This window comes from Uloborus diversus, chromosome 1 (genome assembly GCF_026930045.1).
Source record: "Uloborus diversus isolate 005 chromosome 1, Udiv.v.3.1, whole genome shotgun sequence".
Lineage (NCBI taxonomy): Eukaryota > Metazoa > Arthropoda > Arachnida > Araneae > Uloboridae > Uloborus > Uloborus diversus.
This window is the reverse complement of record NC_072731.1, coordinates 125154630-125170780: the sequence shown is the minus strand read 5'-3', so window position 1 is coordinate 125170780 and position 16151 is coordinate 125154630. Positions and strand designations below refer to the sequence as shown.

The window sequence follows — 16151 nt, the reverse complement described above, 5'->3', positions numbered from 1 at the left end:
TCATGTATGTTTTTAATAAAGAATCATATCGCACTCCGGCAAGGAAAGTGACACAATTCAAAATCTGGGAAAACCGTACCGGCTATTGATTTAAAATCTAAATTTAGTGCTTTTTCTCGACACAAAAACCGCAAAGTTAGCTCACCTAAATGGTGCGGGGGGGGGGGGGGGGCGTAGAAACGATTTCATCAATAATGACACATCATTAAAATTTCATAATTTGGAAGAATATTTTTCGAGCTTAAAGTATGCATTATGTATCTATACTTCAAAAACTAATTAATAAACATCACATAATAAACTGACTGCGCATATTGTAATGTTTGAGACTAAATCACTTAAAATTACTATTGCGTCAAACCTTAATTTTCTCCATTGCTGTTTTTTTTTTTTTTTTTTTTCTTGTGGTTGAGTCAGTTTCCTTGCCAGTGTGGGATATGTTGAACAACTGAATAGGTTGACTATAGCAACGTTTCTTGATAAAAGTAACGCATTTTACATTCAGAGCCAAGGACGGATCCAGAAACTATTCAAGGAGGGGGCGATTGATTTCACACCCTTACCCTTTTATAAATTCGCAAACCTCCGCCCCCCCTTTCCAAACACCATGAAAGATCGTCTCATTTCAGTTATTTTGGGAAGGGGAGGGACTTCCTTTTCTACAAAATTGCGGAGGAGTGTACCAAACCCCATCCCTTACCTTAACGCCATCAAAGGTGTCCCATTAAAGTTCCTCTCTCTTTTTTTTTGGGGGGGGGGACTTCAATTTTCCAAACTTTCCTGAGAAGAGCCCTTGAACCCTATAACCCTATTTAATATCATCTAAAATCTTCTAAAATTGAGTTCTTGGAACTTTGAAATACTTCCTATACAAAGTTCAGATCTCTATCAGTAATGTGTTAAGAATAAGATATGTGCTACACTTTCATTTTCCAGACAGCAAGAGCTTCGTCAAACTATTGAAGATAGGTTAAAACAATTTTCAACTTCAGTATCAAAGACATGCCGTGGAAGAGTTCTGCATCTCGACTCAAGGAAGGGGCGGTCGCCCCATCGTCCCTCCCTTGTGTCCGTCCTTGTTCGGATCTGTATTAGAATACGGGCAACAAACTTTTGCCTATTTTATGATCCCCACACGTAATGCTGTTCCGTAAAAGTACTGGAAGAACTGAATTACTTTTAGAGTAATTGAAAAAACTTGAATAAAAAAAGCATGTATATTTCTTCGTATTTACAAAAATAAATAGGTTAAAACAGTAACATAAAACGTTGTTTCAGGCACTTATTCAATTATTTTGTAGATAACCATATTGGCATGTGAAAAGCTTTAATGTTTGTTTTGTTCCTTTTTTCATTTCTGAAGAATAAAAGCCATATTGGAAAAAAAAATAGTATTAAATTATTGAAATGTGACAGAGTGCAACTTACCTACTGAGGCTTCCAAAATTGTTCGTAGGCTTTAAATGTGTGTGGTTAAAAATGAAGTGCCTAGGAATCGAAATAGTAGTTCAATACTTTTTCATACTGTCTCTACATGATTACATCAATTCAACATTTTTTTTAAACAAAATATTGACTGTTTGAAATGGGCCAAAAATGAGGTGACAGAGAAATATTTTCAGAAAAATTCGAAATTAAAGTTATCGTCTGTCGTTTTCTTTCTTTCTTTCTTTTTTTTTTTTTTTTTTGTTATTTTTTCAATGCGGTGATAGTTAAAAAATCTTTTGGCATTAATTTTTGCTTGTTCACTTTACAAATCTACGTATTATTTTAAAAATGACTCGTATTCGCAAAGTAACAACAAACACAATTCGAAAACGCATTAATTCTTCATTATATTCGAAGTAAAACAGTTCAAAATATTGCAAAAGTAGTTCATTTATCCCTAAGCACTGTGTAATATTTAATAAACGCTTTAAAGAAGAAAATCGGATCGAAAATAAGGTGAGAAATGGTTGACCAGCAAAGTTAACAATATGCGATTAGAGATTTATAATTAGAATACCTATGAAAAACCCACGTTTGAGAGCTGTGAAAGTTTCAGCAGAATAGAAGGAAAAATTTTCCTTCCAATTTCACCTGCAACTGTTCACCGCGTTTTCAGAAAATGTTTACTTAGCGTGAAAGACAGAAAGTTTAGGATTTCCTTCGCAAAATCAATGATAAATTAACCCAAAACGTACAGAAATACACTGCAAATCTTAAAATACTTTTAAGTCGAACAATTGTCTTAGTAGCACCCTTTTTTTTCGGGAAAGAAGATGGGAGGTAATTTCTTAGAAAATTATAGAACACTCGTCTTCTTACAGCGCGATAACGATGGCCAATTGCAACCTTTCTCAGTGTTGGTCTGAAGCCTCATCCCCAAAAGACGCTTATAGAATCTTCCGATACCACGTGTTGGGGGCGTGGCCAAGTCTCAACTAGTGAAAAACGGATAATACATAGTTCATCGCTTAAAGCGCCAAGCAACCACGCTACCATAACCCCGCCCTTTAGCAAATGAAGCAGTCCCCCCCCCCCCTGCAATTTAAAGTGTTTCGCCAAATAAACAATGCTATAATAAAAACGTTGTAAAGAACAATCACAATTGAATAATACGACAGATCAAATTATTTACTGAGATAAGTAACTATCTTCAACTATAAAACCAAAAACAAATGTTGAAGAAATAGGGAAAACAAAACTCAATAAAAAAATCCTACAAAATCAAATTATGTACCTGAACATCGAAAGCACACGATTTCAAAAATCTGTTTTACAAAAATTTCGGTCAATCTAATTTTTTAAGAAAAATAACCTATAGTATTCCTCAATAAATGGACTATTCAACACAAAAAGATTTTTTCGATTCGAACCAGTAGTTCCTGAGATTAGCGCGTTCAAACAAACTCTTCAACTTTATATTATTAGTTAATAAGAAAAATAAAACAATGATAATAATACGTACGTATATATATATAATATATATATATATATATAATTTTATATCATAATATAAATTTTCAGTTTTCATAACATTTTTATTGCTGCTCCACTCTTATTAGTCATAGCGTGATTTTTAGTCTATAGCCTTCCTCAATGAATGGACTATTCAAAACAAAAAGAATTTTTCAATTCGAACCAGTAGTTCCTGAGATTAACGCGTTCAAACGAACAAACTCTACAGCATTATATTATTAGTATAGATGTCACACTTTATTAAAACATTATTTAACCCCCTTCCCGTGCCGTTTGTCATCATAAAGTGTTATACTTTACCACACCTCTTTCCCTCCCCTAGCACGTCATACTAAATTTCAATAAGATATAGTCAAATTTTTTCCTCGCAAAATGTGTGATGTCAGACTTCTTCTTATACTGCCCCCCCCCCCCTTAAGAGTGACATTATTTGTATACATACCCTTATTTACCCTGGCTTCGAGTCTATTTTAGATCCCAAAGTGGTCTATTAGCATTTATAAAATTAGCAATTGCAAAAACGGATCCTTTGTACAGATCTAGATTTTTTTTTCCACGAACTTTTCATACAACAGCCCTTTGTCAAATTATTAGCTCTTTTAAGACATAAAGCCCTTAGTCTTTTTAAATTGTCAGATTCCCGTTTCATGAGTATAAGTTTTCAAGTTATTGCTTCGTATACAAAGCCAATCTTATCTTTCAGTCTTAGTTCCATGAGAATGGAACTATTCTCATTTCTATTCCACTAAACTAAATCGTGTATTCACAAAATTTCCGACACTTTTGCAAAAACTTATGGCAAATTTGCATATTTACAAAAGTTAAAATGAAGTATAGTGTAATAAATTTCACTACGTTAAGGTATTGTAAAGATTACGCGCTAGTGAAACGATTAATGTATTTTCACCTTTTTAATGAAAATAGATTTCATTCAAATCAGCAAACATAAGAAAATGTGCTCAACAAAATTTATTGGCAAAAAGCCATCGCTATGTATGCACAGCTGCCTAAAAAGAAGCGGTTGCATTGAAATTCTTGCGGCTATTCTCTCAAACTACCGAACGAATTCCACTCATTTTGTTCAATTCTTTACAAATGAAATGACAAGATTAGAAACTAAAAATATTTCTCACATAGGATCTTTTACTCTACTCTGCAATCGTAAAGATGACAATATAAACATATCCAAATTGTAGATTTTCATGACATTTCTATCAAAATTTAGATTTGATGCTTTGAAGCAACAATTGTACACAGTAACTTAACTTCTAGTGACTAATCGATTCAGAAAAAATAGATACTGTGTTTTAAGGGTTTCGAAAAAAGAAATGACTCGGTTCTTATAGCTATTTTTCTAAAATAAAGTGCCCTGTTTTATCCAACTGTAACAGCTCCAACTAGTATGTAATGTCGGTTCCAGCTATTTTCAGAACAAATGTTAAATTTGCAGCGCAGAGTGTGCCACGTACAAAATCGTAATTTTGAGAAAAATAGGACTAAAAACAACTTACGAATTTGTAATTTCGGTTTTTATACACAAAATGCTAAGTAACTTATTCCTTTACACAATTTTTTTTGCAAGATTTTGTAAATTATTTTTTACAATTGGTTGTTTTGTTGTACGTATTTGTTGTGTTTCATATATCTCGAATTCTTCAGAAGTTTATTTTTCAAACATACCAAACATAACACTTCTTGGCTCTTTTTTTATGCTTCAAACCCTTAAAATACGAACACGGATGTAAAGCTCAATTTAAAAAAAACATACATTATACGAAACTTACCAACACTTGGTCCCGCATTGTTATCGGTAGCTTCAGCCATTTTCATTTGAATACTGACTTGCAGAAAAGTAAAATTAAGCTCCGCACTCGAATTTGAAACAAGCTTCTTCAGATAATTAACAATAGTGAACGGCTTTAAAGAATTTTTAACAAACAAAGATTGAAAAAACATAGTTAATCCGTCAAAACATTCTGCTTTTATTATTGTAACAATTGTTTGTTTTATTTGCTTTGTTTAAATAGAACTAATACCTTAATTTAACTTCATGTACAGTAACTGGATAAATCTTTTAAGTTGAATGGTACAGACGATAGTTCTTTTGCATAGTAACTTTTTTAAAGTGTTAAAAGTATTACACATTCAGTACAATATTTAACTACAATACAATGTACATTCAAAGTAGGTATGATGCAATGTATAATGAACTCATGACAGCGGCACGACGAGCCTTAGACATTGAAAGAGGAATCTTTGAAGTTTGATTTTAAAACATTCGTTAAAAATGAGAAGGACTATTTGAGGTAAATCTAACCTGGCGGCATTGTGAAGGATTTTCGCTGATCCTAATCGCAGCATTACGACTCTGTCAGGTTAGGTTTGCCCCATCTATAGAATATTTATTTCTTGTTCTCAAAAAATCCAATTTTTACCTATACAGTCAGACCTTGATATAAGATCACTCGCTTATAAGGTCACCCCGCATATAAGGTCACTTTTCTTAAGTCCCGGCTCATTGAATAGGAATTCTATGCTATGTCTTATTGGATATATGGTCAATTCTTAATAGATTAATCGCTTATAAGGTCACTTCCGTCTGATTTCTTTACATGATTTCAGTGCTTAATACATTCACTTCCAAGAAAAGTCGTATTTCTATTGACGTAGCATGTGATGCACAGAATGCAGTAGATAGTTAATATTACGACAGTAACATTAAAAAAAAAAACAATAACGAAGGCACTCAGAGTGTTGTACATATCGCACTTTTTTACCAGTCATGAGAAGCCGAAGGAAATGTTCAGAAAACAATTAGAAACCATTGTGCTTAAATTAAAGAAAAAACGCATTAGTCCAGTATTAATTATAATTTTAAGTTAGATAAGTTGCACATCAGTTCTCTGCTTGGGCATATTTGTAAGCAGCTTTACTCTACATGAAAATTCTAAAACATCATTTTAAAATTTTTTGTTGATTGCAAAGGTTTTAATTGGTTAAAATCTATTAAACTATTATAACGTAATTGTTAAAACCTGACTGATATTTTTTAACATTTTAAATTTTAAAAAGAATTAATGTACATACAGTCGGACATCGATATAAGGTCACCCCTCGGGACTTCAAGAAACTGACCTCATAAGCGGGGTGACCTTATAACCGATTCATGCACAGTTTATAACAGGTGTGTAAGGAATAAACATGTATGTAAGAAATAGACAGCTACTACAATATCTAATAGTCAAAATAAGAATATTTAATAGGCTGCAACTTCCCTATTGTAGAATCTATGGCAATGAGATAGCCGACTCATTGGCCAAAACGGGTGCCTCGACGCTTCAATTATCGTTCTAGTTTATCCTTTGGAGCAATCAAACGATTGATCAAAAATTCTATGACAGAGGAGTTCAAAAAGAACCTCACTCTGAGAATTAGTCAAATGTCATGTAACATTCTATTAGTAACAAAATGGCCCAGACATAGAATGGTGGCTCGCCACTGGCCATGTTTACGCTCGCCACTGGCCATGACTGTTTCCCTAAGCACCAAACACCTACATTATTTTCGTATCATTTCAAGTCCTTTCTACAGTCTTTATGATCTGCGACGGATCATGGATGCTGACCATCTCGTCATTTGCTATGTTCTTTCCAAGCACTTTCTTGCGGACCGATACTGGGAGGCCAGGGGCCTTTTGGATTCAGACTTTTGCTACAGTTGCCTTTTTATTTTTTTGTATCCTTGTCTACTTGTTTATATCTTTATTCCAGTTGTTTTTTTTACATCTGTAGTTCTCTTAAAATCTTACCATTAGAAACTAAAAAAAATATTTATAAGGCTTTTGCGGCCCTTTTGAACAGCGTGCTATGTCAAAATCTATCTTTTATAAAAGGTTTTTTTTCGGCTCACCCTCTTGCGCAGAGTGTAGGGCCGATGAAAACATCCGATATGTAAAAAGAGAGGAACTCTCAACGAACGAAAACTGTCGAACAGAATACCCAACAAGTAACAATTCTTTTTGCTTCATTTTTCCGAAGCTCTTTTTACAGTCATATATTGTCTGTAGGAGGTAAATTAATTAATAATAATTTCAAAAAATTCTTTTAGAGTAGGTCATGACTATTGATCCTCTACACCCATTTCGGTTACACGAGTTTCGTCTTTTCGTTCCACTTTATAAATCAATCAATTTATTTGGCCTATCAAGACCACATAAACTTTCCACAGCAAATTTATTTTTTGGGATAAGTAAAAATAGTCCATAAAACTAAACTTCAAAGACCCACAGTTTTCGGGAAGAATGTGAATGAAAAGTGTGACGTCAATTCGGTGCAAGAAAAACCATGTACGGTCAGTAATTTAACCACGTGCGTCGATTATACGTGATAAACACGCTAAACATCTTTCTAGGTTAACATACTATGCGAACACTGATGCTCATGTCTGTAATTAAGTTTTTTCTCTCTCTACCGCGCCAGATGCGACGCCATACTTTTCTCCCGCACTCAGGGCTTAGTTTCTGCTGAAAGAAGTGCAGAAATCCTATACGGCCGTGGGAAGGTAAACAGTATCTGCAAATTTTCATTTTTTGCATTTTGCTTCAGCTTGACTGTACAAATTTATTTGGTTTCCGTTAAAAATAAAGAATGAAAAGAACACAATATTCCAACATTTTACTAGGGGATATTCCAACATTTTTACTAGGGTCTGTGGGGACTGAAAGACACGCTTCTTCAAATGTCTCAAAAACTCATTTTTGTATACTACCGCTTACTTGTCCACGGCATTTTGTCCCAACAACTTATTTTTACGCGTAAAGAGCCTGCATTTCGACTAAAATGTTAAAATTTGCATAAAATGTAAAAGAAGCACCGGAGCTCAGCTCCGTGAGCTCCTGTGCAAATTAACCCTGCGCTATTCTAGAAAAATAGGGGTTTTAGGTACAGTTTTGAAAACACCTTTTTTCTCAAATTGGAGGGGTTAACCAATAATACACCTTTTTACTTCCTTTTACAAAAAAGGAAGTATTGTATTAGCGAAAAAAATTTCACTCAAAAATCGATCTTAATTTTCATTTTGCTCACCTCCGAATGAATGTTGGGTTTTTTTTCGACCCGATCACGCATGGATAAGTGCCTAAGAACGTATAGACACTCGAAATATCCATTTTGACTATTCCCGAGTTAATTACAACGAGTTTTTAGTGACGTCTGTATGTACGTATGTATGTCGCATACTCAAGAACGGTATGCCCTAGAAAGTTGAAATTTGGTACGTAGACTCCTAGTGGGGTCTAGTTGTGCACCTCCTCTTTTGGTTGCATTCGGGTGTTTCTAAAAGGGTCTTTTGCCCCTTTTTGGGGGGAAATCATTGTTAATTTCGATGTAAACTCAAGTGGTGTTATAATTTGTCGGACACTTGCCGATATATCCCCAGTCTTTTGGTCGCTAAGTTTTGTCACCAACTTGGCGATTTTTTTTTTTTTTTTTTTTCAATTTGGTTTCAAATTGGCCATTGTTGGTGATATTTAGAGAGTAAACTATTGAATCACATTTAAATTGCCAATCATGGGGAAATGACATTAAATTGGAGTAAAAGGAAGTCATGTGATGTACACATCAGCTCGTTTTTTAGCGTGGTCATGATTCAGATGGATGTAAAAAAAATGTTACACGTGAGAATATTACTTAAGCATTGCTCTCAAAACCGATTTGGAGAGTAGTGGATTAACATGCTGAGTGACAAAAAGATTTTTCGACGGAGGAGCATATGTTGTTTGTTTTTCTTACCTCTTCAAATATATGTAGCTATTTTCAATGACTAAATAAGACCGGTAGTTGATTTTGGATCGGTCCATTGATACCGCAGCGGAACTAATAACAGAAAAACGGTAAATTTACAATCGTTTTTTTTTTTTTTTGTTTTTTTTTCATATCAATTCCAGACTATCCTGCAAGAAAAACATTAGAAAAAATTGAGACAAAATATTTAAATCTTGAGATTTTATTTTTTCGTCCCGTAACATGATTTACCACTAAGCTCTATATTTAGTATTACATGTATTAGTGTGGACATTCAAGCATGTAGCGATAACTTCGGAAGAAATGTTATCATGTCGTTGTGTATGGAAGCCTTGTGACTGTAAGGATGAATACTATGATCATTTAAACAAACAAGGAAAAAAATATATGCTTTTTTTTTAATTTCACCAATAAAATTACAAGTGTAAAATGTAACAAAACTTGCCCAGCAAGAGTTAATACAATGAAACATAAATATAGTTTTATATGGTCCCATATGCTAAACCGAAAGCCCCTACAGAGCTCTCCCCTTCGTGTGTCACATCCTCATAACTCGGTGGAGGAGAAGATCTACCGAGAGATTCTCCATCGTCAATTTCTGCATCAATTTCAGAAAGATTACTACTACTAGAAGACAGTGCCAAGTGATTTAAGCCACATAAGAAGGTGGCGGTATATTTTCCAGGTTTGATTCTATTACAGCGTCTCTTGAAGTTCCAGCCGATGTTTGTACCTCATTGTTCACTTCAACCGCTGTTTCGGTGTCAGGTATAGCGGCTGTCTGTGACTGTTCTGAAAAGAAGACTGATTGAGACCTGATGATAAGTCCGTAATATCACATAGCATAGGTTCATTGATGACAGTCTGTGCCACTTCCACTGAATCAAATTCGTGGTGGCAAGTTCCAACAGATGAGCTGAACCGGACCCCTCGGTAAAGTTCGCAGAAGAAACAGGGGACATCTACGAGTACCGAATCCAGGATTCGGAGCTTGTAGAAGGCTCAGACACATCCACTAGAGTTGCAGAAGAAGATAGAGGAATGTTGGCGAAAGTAGATTGGCTATCGGCAACAATATCACAGTTTGTCGCTATGTCAACAGAGCAGTCCATCAAGTCCTCAACCACTCAGAGTTTGCATGTTCTTCCGTCTGCGTTGTGCCACTAGCGGTTGTCACGGTAGTTCTCTGCGATTCTGTAGTTGAAGCGTTTTCTGCAGATGAAGTGGAGGAAACCGCCGAAAGTTCACTTGCATTTGGCACGGATGCACTAGACCACATATGGCAGGTCTGAACTTCTGCGTCTTGAGAACTAGATTATTTGTTCTGGTTGTGACGTTGACAGGAGTGTCCGGGGCGGGATTAGTATCCGTAGTAGCAGTTTCAGGCACAATGCTGAAATAAAAGAGAAGTTAGTGCTTATCGATTCCCGTTGATGAGATTAAAAAACTACATGGTCACTTTTAGAAACTAATTTCAAAAGAGAGCCTCGGGTTTCATTGTTTAACCCCTCTGATTATAAATAGTATTCCAACAATCTCATGATATCGTACGAGAAAAATCAAAAAGTGCTGTAGTTTAGCATGCCTTTTCGGTTTACGATACTGATTCTTATTCATTCATATTACTTCCCCCTGCTCCCTATGATTTTGAAAACTAATTACACAGGAAAGGGTTATTCTAGAATGCAGTTAAGAAAATCATCCACACATCCAAGAGCTATAAAAATACTAGAGAAAGAAATTGTCTCCCCGAAATGAAGATCTATACCACTATCTTGTTATAACACAGTTCCATATTGGCATATCTCCACGCAAGATTTCACTTACTTAGTTCCAGAACAGACCACGTCATTTAAAGCTTGAAAGAAAGATATTTTCGTAAGGTAACATCCGACGCAATATGGCTTTACAGACACAAACCCTTCAGGACCGACGAGAGAGCATGTCAGTCATATTGGAAACTAGGAAACCCGATACTTAAGAGGACCCGGTTCAAAATCGGAGTAGGATGAGTTTAGAGTTTTAAGGAGGAAAGGGAGCCCGGTAACTCAATTGACAAGGGGCTCCCCTTGGCTCTCTCCGGTCCTGTATCCCTTTACTAAGGTCTGGTGGTGTAAAGTGGTCATAAAATCGTAGGTTTTCAACTTAGGTGAATAATAAAATACAATAAATTCTTTTAACACTTACACTTTTTTTGTTTTTTATTTGCACTGTATTATTAAAGAACACGGTACAGTGAATTTTAGGAAAATAAATATGATTGAAGTATTTTATAAACACTTTCTTTTCCCTTTGTATTTATGACCACTTTGCCCCATGGGGTAAGGGAAAATGGTCATAGCATGGGGTAAAGTGGTCGTAGTTAAAAATAGATCTAAAACCGTTATAAACAACCCTAATATTTCAATTTGGCATTGGTGGTGATATTTAGAGAGTAAACTATTGAATCACATTAAAATTGCCAATAATAGTGAAATGACATTATATTTGAGTAAAGGAAGTCATGTGATGCACGCATCAACTCGTGTGTCGTGTCGAGCGCTGTGAATAGAAATCCTTCGTTACATTAGTGCAATTTAGTTCGATTTAGAAAGATACAAGAAATTGAGCATTTCCATTAATATAGTCCACCTCACGATTCTTTTCAATATTCTTTTCAAAATCGAGAGAAATCAACGCTGGAAATCAAGCATTTTCGAAACAAGTCTTTTTCGCAAAGAATCCTTAATTGTTAGCAATTTTGCAAAGCGGTATGTACGGGAAAAAGGGAGATTTTTTGTACCTCGGGTTGAAGTTTTTCATTGCACAAAACAGAGCCACTGACTTAATGAAAAGTATAAAGGACATTTCTCGAAAAAATGTCCCGTGCGTAGGATAAGTTTTTTATTTTTTCCAGTTAACCAAAGAATTCAAAAAAATAATGCTGTTGGGGAATAATATATGCTTTAATATACTACTAAAACATAACAGTTAATCCCACATTTAATTAATAGTTACTTGAATAAAATAAAAAACTTAGCGTTACGCACGGGACATTTTTTCGAGAATCGCCCTAAAGAGGTACAAAACATTGTTATACTCATAGGGTTATCACACAAAAGTAAGGTTTGAAACCGTTATGAATGGAAAATAACAAGGTTTGGATTTTATAAGCGTAACAATATCAGCAAATATTATCGGTTTGTTTATATTATATATTAAGAATCTAAATTGCAATGCAATAAAATATTGGGGAATTTCAAGTATTTTTACAAATTGTTCGTTATTTATTTAAAACTTAATCTAGAAGTCAAGCTGTGTATATTGACGTTCCGTTGACTTTACGAAAACTTTTCCATTAAAATAATTGCATACATAAATAGATTTAAGAACAAATCAAGTATGGTGCAATTGTTGTGTTAATTCACATAACTGAATAACAAAATTTAGAGCTTAATTTATTTCAAAAAAAAAAAAGTATCCCTAGGTACATGGTGGTTCTAGGTACAGAAGTCTCCCAACTGATTAACTTGCCGAATGACAATATTGAAGTGGCAGTATACTACTATAGTCCAGACAATGAGTACTCAAAACAGGGGTGTAGCGTGCATGGAATATGCGATAATTTTTGACTTTCAAATATTGTTAGGGGTAGTTAGTAAGCAAACATACTAAAAGTCCCCGCCCCTGGGGGGTGAGCTATAGGTGGGGAGGGAGGAGGGAAGAAAACTTTGGGTTTTTCGAGAAAATGTTGGAAACGGTTGAAAAATTCGTTTAAAATAAAAATTCAAGCTAAATAAGCTTTCTACAAAATTATTTCTACACATATTTGTCAAAGTTCCAAATATTTTCCCGGTATATGTTATGAAAAAATCGATGATTTTCGGAAAAATTCTCTCCTTTTGTCAAACATGCTCCTTGTAACTCCCAAGATCAGCATTCAGGAAAATTGTCAACGACAAAGTTGTAGAGCTTTAAATTGCCTTCAGTTTGATATGCTACTTTGTTCTAATTTCTTCAACCAATCAAAAGTTACAGAGTTTCAAACACGCACTTTCATGAAATTGACTCGGAAAAATCGCGCACTTTCTCATTGCTCAATGAATCCGACAATCCTGATGGACAATGAAGACATATTTGTGGATTACTACAGCACAGATGATGTTTAAGGGGGGGGAGGTTGTGAAATTATGATAAGTGGGAAGGAAAGAATAGAAAGTGTGACATCAAGCATTTTTTAATACGATTATGTTTATTAAAAGTAGCTTGTAAAAAGAACTTTGTGACAAGAGAGGGTAGAGAGGGTTTAAAATGTTGAAAAAAAGTGTGACATCATTTATGGACCGCCCTTTACCAAGGAATTGGACGAAGATTTGCAAAATTACCTAAATGCAGTATGGAATTGGTGGACTGAGGACATACAGAAAGTCAGCACTATACATACCGTTTAAGGAAGTTGATTACGACATTGATTTAATTTAATTTGAATTTGCTGTTACTGAGGGATACCTAGTCTACAAAACTGTTAGGCAAAAAGAGACGACTATATAGGCCATCAATGTCAGTTAGAAAAATTGAAACGATGGTCAAACAAGAAGATTTCTCTCCAACTTTCCATAATAAGTCATCTGACAAATCCGCTAATGATGAAGCTGTTGTAAAACGAGACAAATACACTCCGAGCTTTAGGTGATGTTGACGTTGATATTGCGAAGACGGCTATCATCAGATGGCAAAATTCTTCGATAGCTTTCATTTGAGAGGAAGTCCTCCTGGTTGTTCTTTGATAGCCAAATCCCCAACTGATCACGACATTCTGCTGTGAAAATGTACCAGAAATCTAATACAACATGTATGTGAGGTATATATCAACAGTTCTTCTCCTGAATCCACTGAGGCTGGTGGGGTCATATAAACTCTCATGGTATGGTGCTCTAGTCACAGAAAAAGTCCCTCAACGAGTTCCGTTACAGATCATTGATCAAAGTAGCTGCAAGCATCAAGACTGATCAGGCCCGGACTGGCTCCTTCTGGGGTGGTCGTCTAGGTACTGGAAAGGGGCCCCCCTGGTATGGGGGTTCTGGGGGCCCATTCCCGCGAAAATGTGAGAAAGTTATTGTTTCAAAATTGCTTTTTCTTTTTGGACATGTTAAATAATAAAATTAAAGTTAAATTTATGTATAAAAAAAACATGTGTTTGAAGTTTTACTTGCCTTACCCTTTAGCAGAACAAAATTCCATGCCATTTTACAAAAATCTATTAAAGGTGCGTTATTTTTACTTTTATCATTATTCTGAATTCGACGTTTTCCTTTTTTTTTTCTTTATTATTATTTTTTTTAACTTTATTTACCTTGTAAGAGGAGACTGTGTGGAGAAGGATTGCGATGCAGGGCCAGGGTTGGAAAGGTTTTTCCCACCACTGGTATTTACCGTCCTGGGAAATACTATGTTTTTCCCGCACGGGAAAAAATAATTATTAAAAAATATAAATTCAAAACTATTTTTTAAAATATCAAAATTGAGTTCTAAGTAAATAATAGCTTGATAGACAATACACAAATTACAAATTATAATCGTGTTTATATTCTTCGTCTTCTACTTTCACATTGGATCTTAGCATCATATAACAAAACGCTAATTTAGAGACTTCTTGCAAATTTTATTTAAATTTAAACACAAATTATTTGTTTGGGAAATTTTTGAAAATCATATATAAAATTCTGCATTTTTAGGCCTAATGGGAGGGGGGGGGGGCTTAGTCTAAGAGGGAGCCCCTTTTGCTCTCCGTGGGTGAGTCTCTGTTGGAAAGGGCTGAGATTTTTTTTAATCACACGCTATCTTGAGCTAAAGCAATGCCTTAATAGTAGAAAAATAATCATACCTTTTTTGCTTCATCTTGTCCCTATTTTGTCCCAATGTATCTATCTTTTAATTTCCATAACAAAAATTATAGTTGGTTTGCACGCAAGTAAAATACAAACCTTCAACTATCTTACTATAATGCCGATTGCAGAAGACAAAACCTCACGTGGAAATAGTTTTTATTGAAAATATCCGGTTGGACCCTATCATAAAGATTTCCATGTGCATTCAATTTTCCCATTTATTTACTGGTTTAAAAGCAAAAGGAGATGGGGGCTCTGAAGCAATCAACATGAACCCATTGAGCCTTGAACGAGTCATGAAGTTTTTATTACTCCTATTTTTATTACACCTGCATGTCTCTTTTGTTCGAGTTTTTTTTTCACACTGGCCATCATCCATACGCAAATTCCACAGTTCTTGTCTTATCTTTTTGATTCTACAAGAACTTGCAGAAACGTGGAGAAACAAACGCACTTTTTACCGGCCTGGATCACAAAAGCTGACATTACTCTCCGAGGGGTCCTAATTTACTTCTGTCACCGGAGTAACTTAACCATACGTAGAACCCAATTGAAAAAGCTGTGTAGTACCGCCGACACCCCCGGAGGCGTCGCGTCGGTAGTACACTTGGAGAAATAGGGAAGGAAAGAAAAGTAGTTGGTTAAAATTTTATTTGTTGGAATTTGCAAGAGATAACTTTTTTTAACCTTAGGATTACTCTTAAAACCTGCGTACTCGCAGACTCTGTAATGCAATGCGGGGGCACACCACTAAGGGGCCCACGGCCAGAGAAAACCAAAGAATCTTTTTAAAAATAAATCGAACACCCTAAACACCTCCAGGATGTGATTACTGAATAGGCCAACTAGGCCGTAGCTTAGGACCCCCGATATTTATGTGTTGAGGTTTGCCCTCAAATGGCTGAAACGACTTTAGTTTGCGACTAAAATTGTTTTAGCCAATGGATAGAGTTTGAATACAGCCCCCCCCCCCCCCCAAAAAAAAAAAAAAAAAAAAAAAATTGGCCTACTACCCCTCGATATCTTAGTCGGGCCCCTAATACCTTTGCTAAAATTTTAAAAGTTGAAAATATGTTTTAGCAAATATTTGAATAAAAAACGAAACTCAACACATATTAACCCAGCAGCGGCTAAACTGTGCAACTGTGATTTTTAAACACATTTTCAAATAGACAAAAAAAAAAAAAAAATTATATATATATACGGAAAGCATGAAAAATCCGCCAAGTTTTAAAATCTCTCTTCAGGGGTGCCCATCCATCTAGGGGAAGGGGGGGTCATAGCGCAGACTGCGCCATTAAAAGTTTTAGGGGGGATGTTTTGAGGAATATTTTTCACTTTTCTGGGGAGGGGGACTTTTGCATTGGGGGGGGGTCTTCGTGATATTTAAGGAGGTGCACCCTTGCTCTTAGGGGGGATCGGCACCCCTGAATCTCTTAATGATAGTCTCATCAGTTCTAAAAGTGTGAAAAAAATTTAACTTGATCAAACGATTGATGTTAATGTTTTGTATCTCAACTTA

At 35.3% G+C, this 16151-nt stretch overlaps 2 protein-coding genes across 3 annotated transcripts in view; both read right to left on the bottom strand.

Moving 5' to 3' along the window:
* The window catches only part of LOC129234780 (uncharacterized), a 34311-nt gene extending 29548 nt beyond the window's left edge, over positions 1-4763 (bottom strand). The window contains exon 1 of the mRNA XM_054868743.1: positions 4746-4763. Within this exon, the coding sequence (XP_054724718.1) occupies positions 4746-4763 (18 nt within the window). The remainder of the gene's footprint in view (positions 1-4745) is intronic.
* Positions 4764-9139: 4376 nt separating this feature from the next.
* LOC129231851 (uncharacterized) overlaps positions 9140-16151 on the bottom strand; it is a 67095-nt gene continuing 60083 nt past the window's right edge. For both annotated transcript variants that reach the window (XM_054866244.1, XM_054866236.1), the window contains exon 5: positions 9140-10155. In XM_054866244.1, coding sequence (XP_054722219.1) covers positions 9936-10155 — 220 coding nt within the window. In that variant the 3' untranslated portion in view covers positions 9140-9935. The remainder of the gene's footprint in view (positions 10156-16151) is intronic.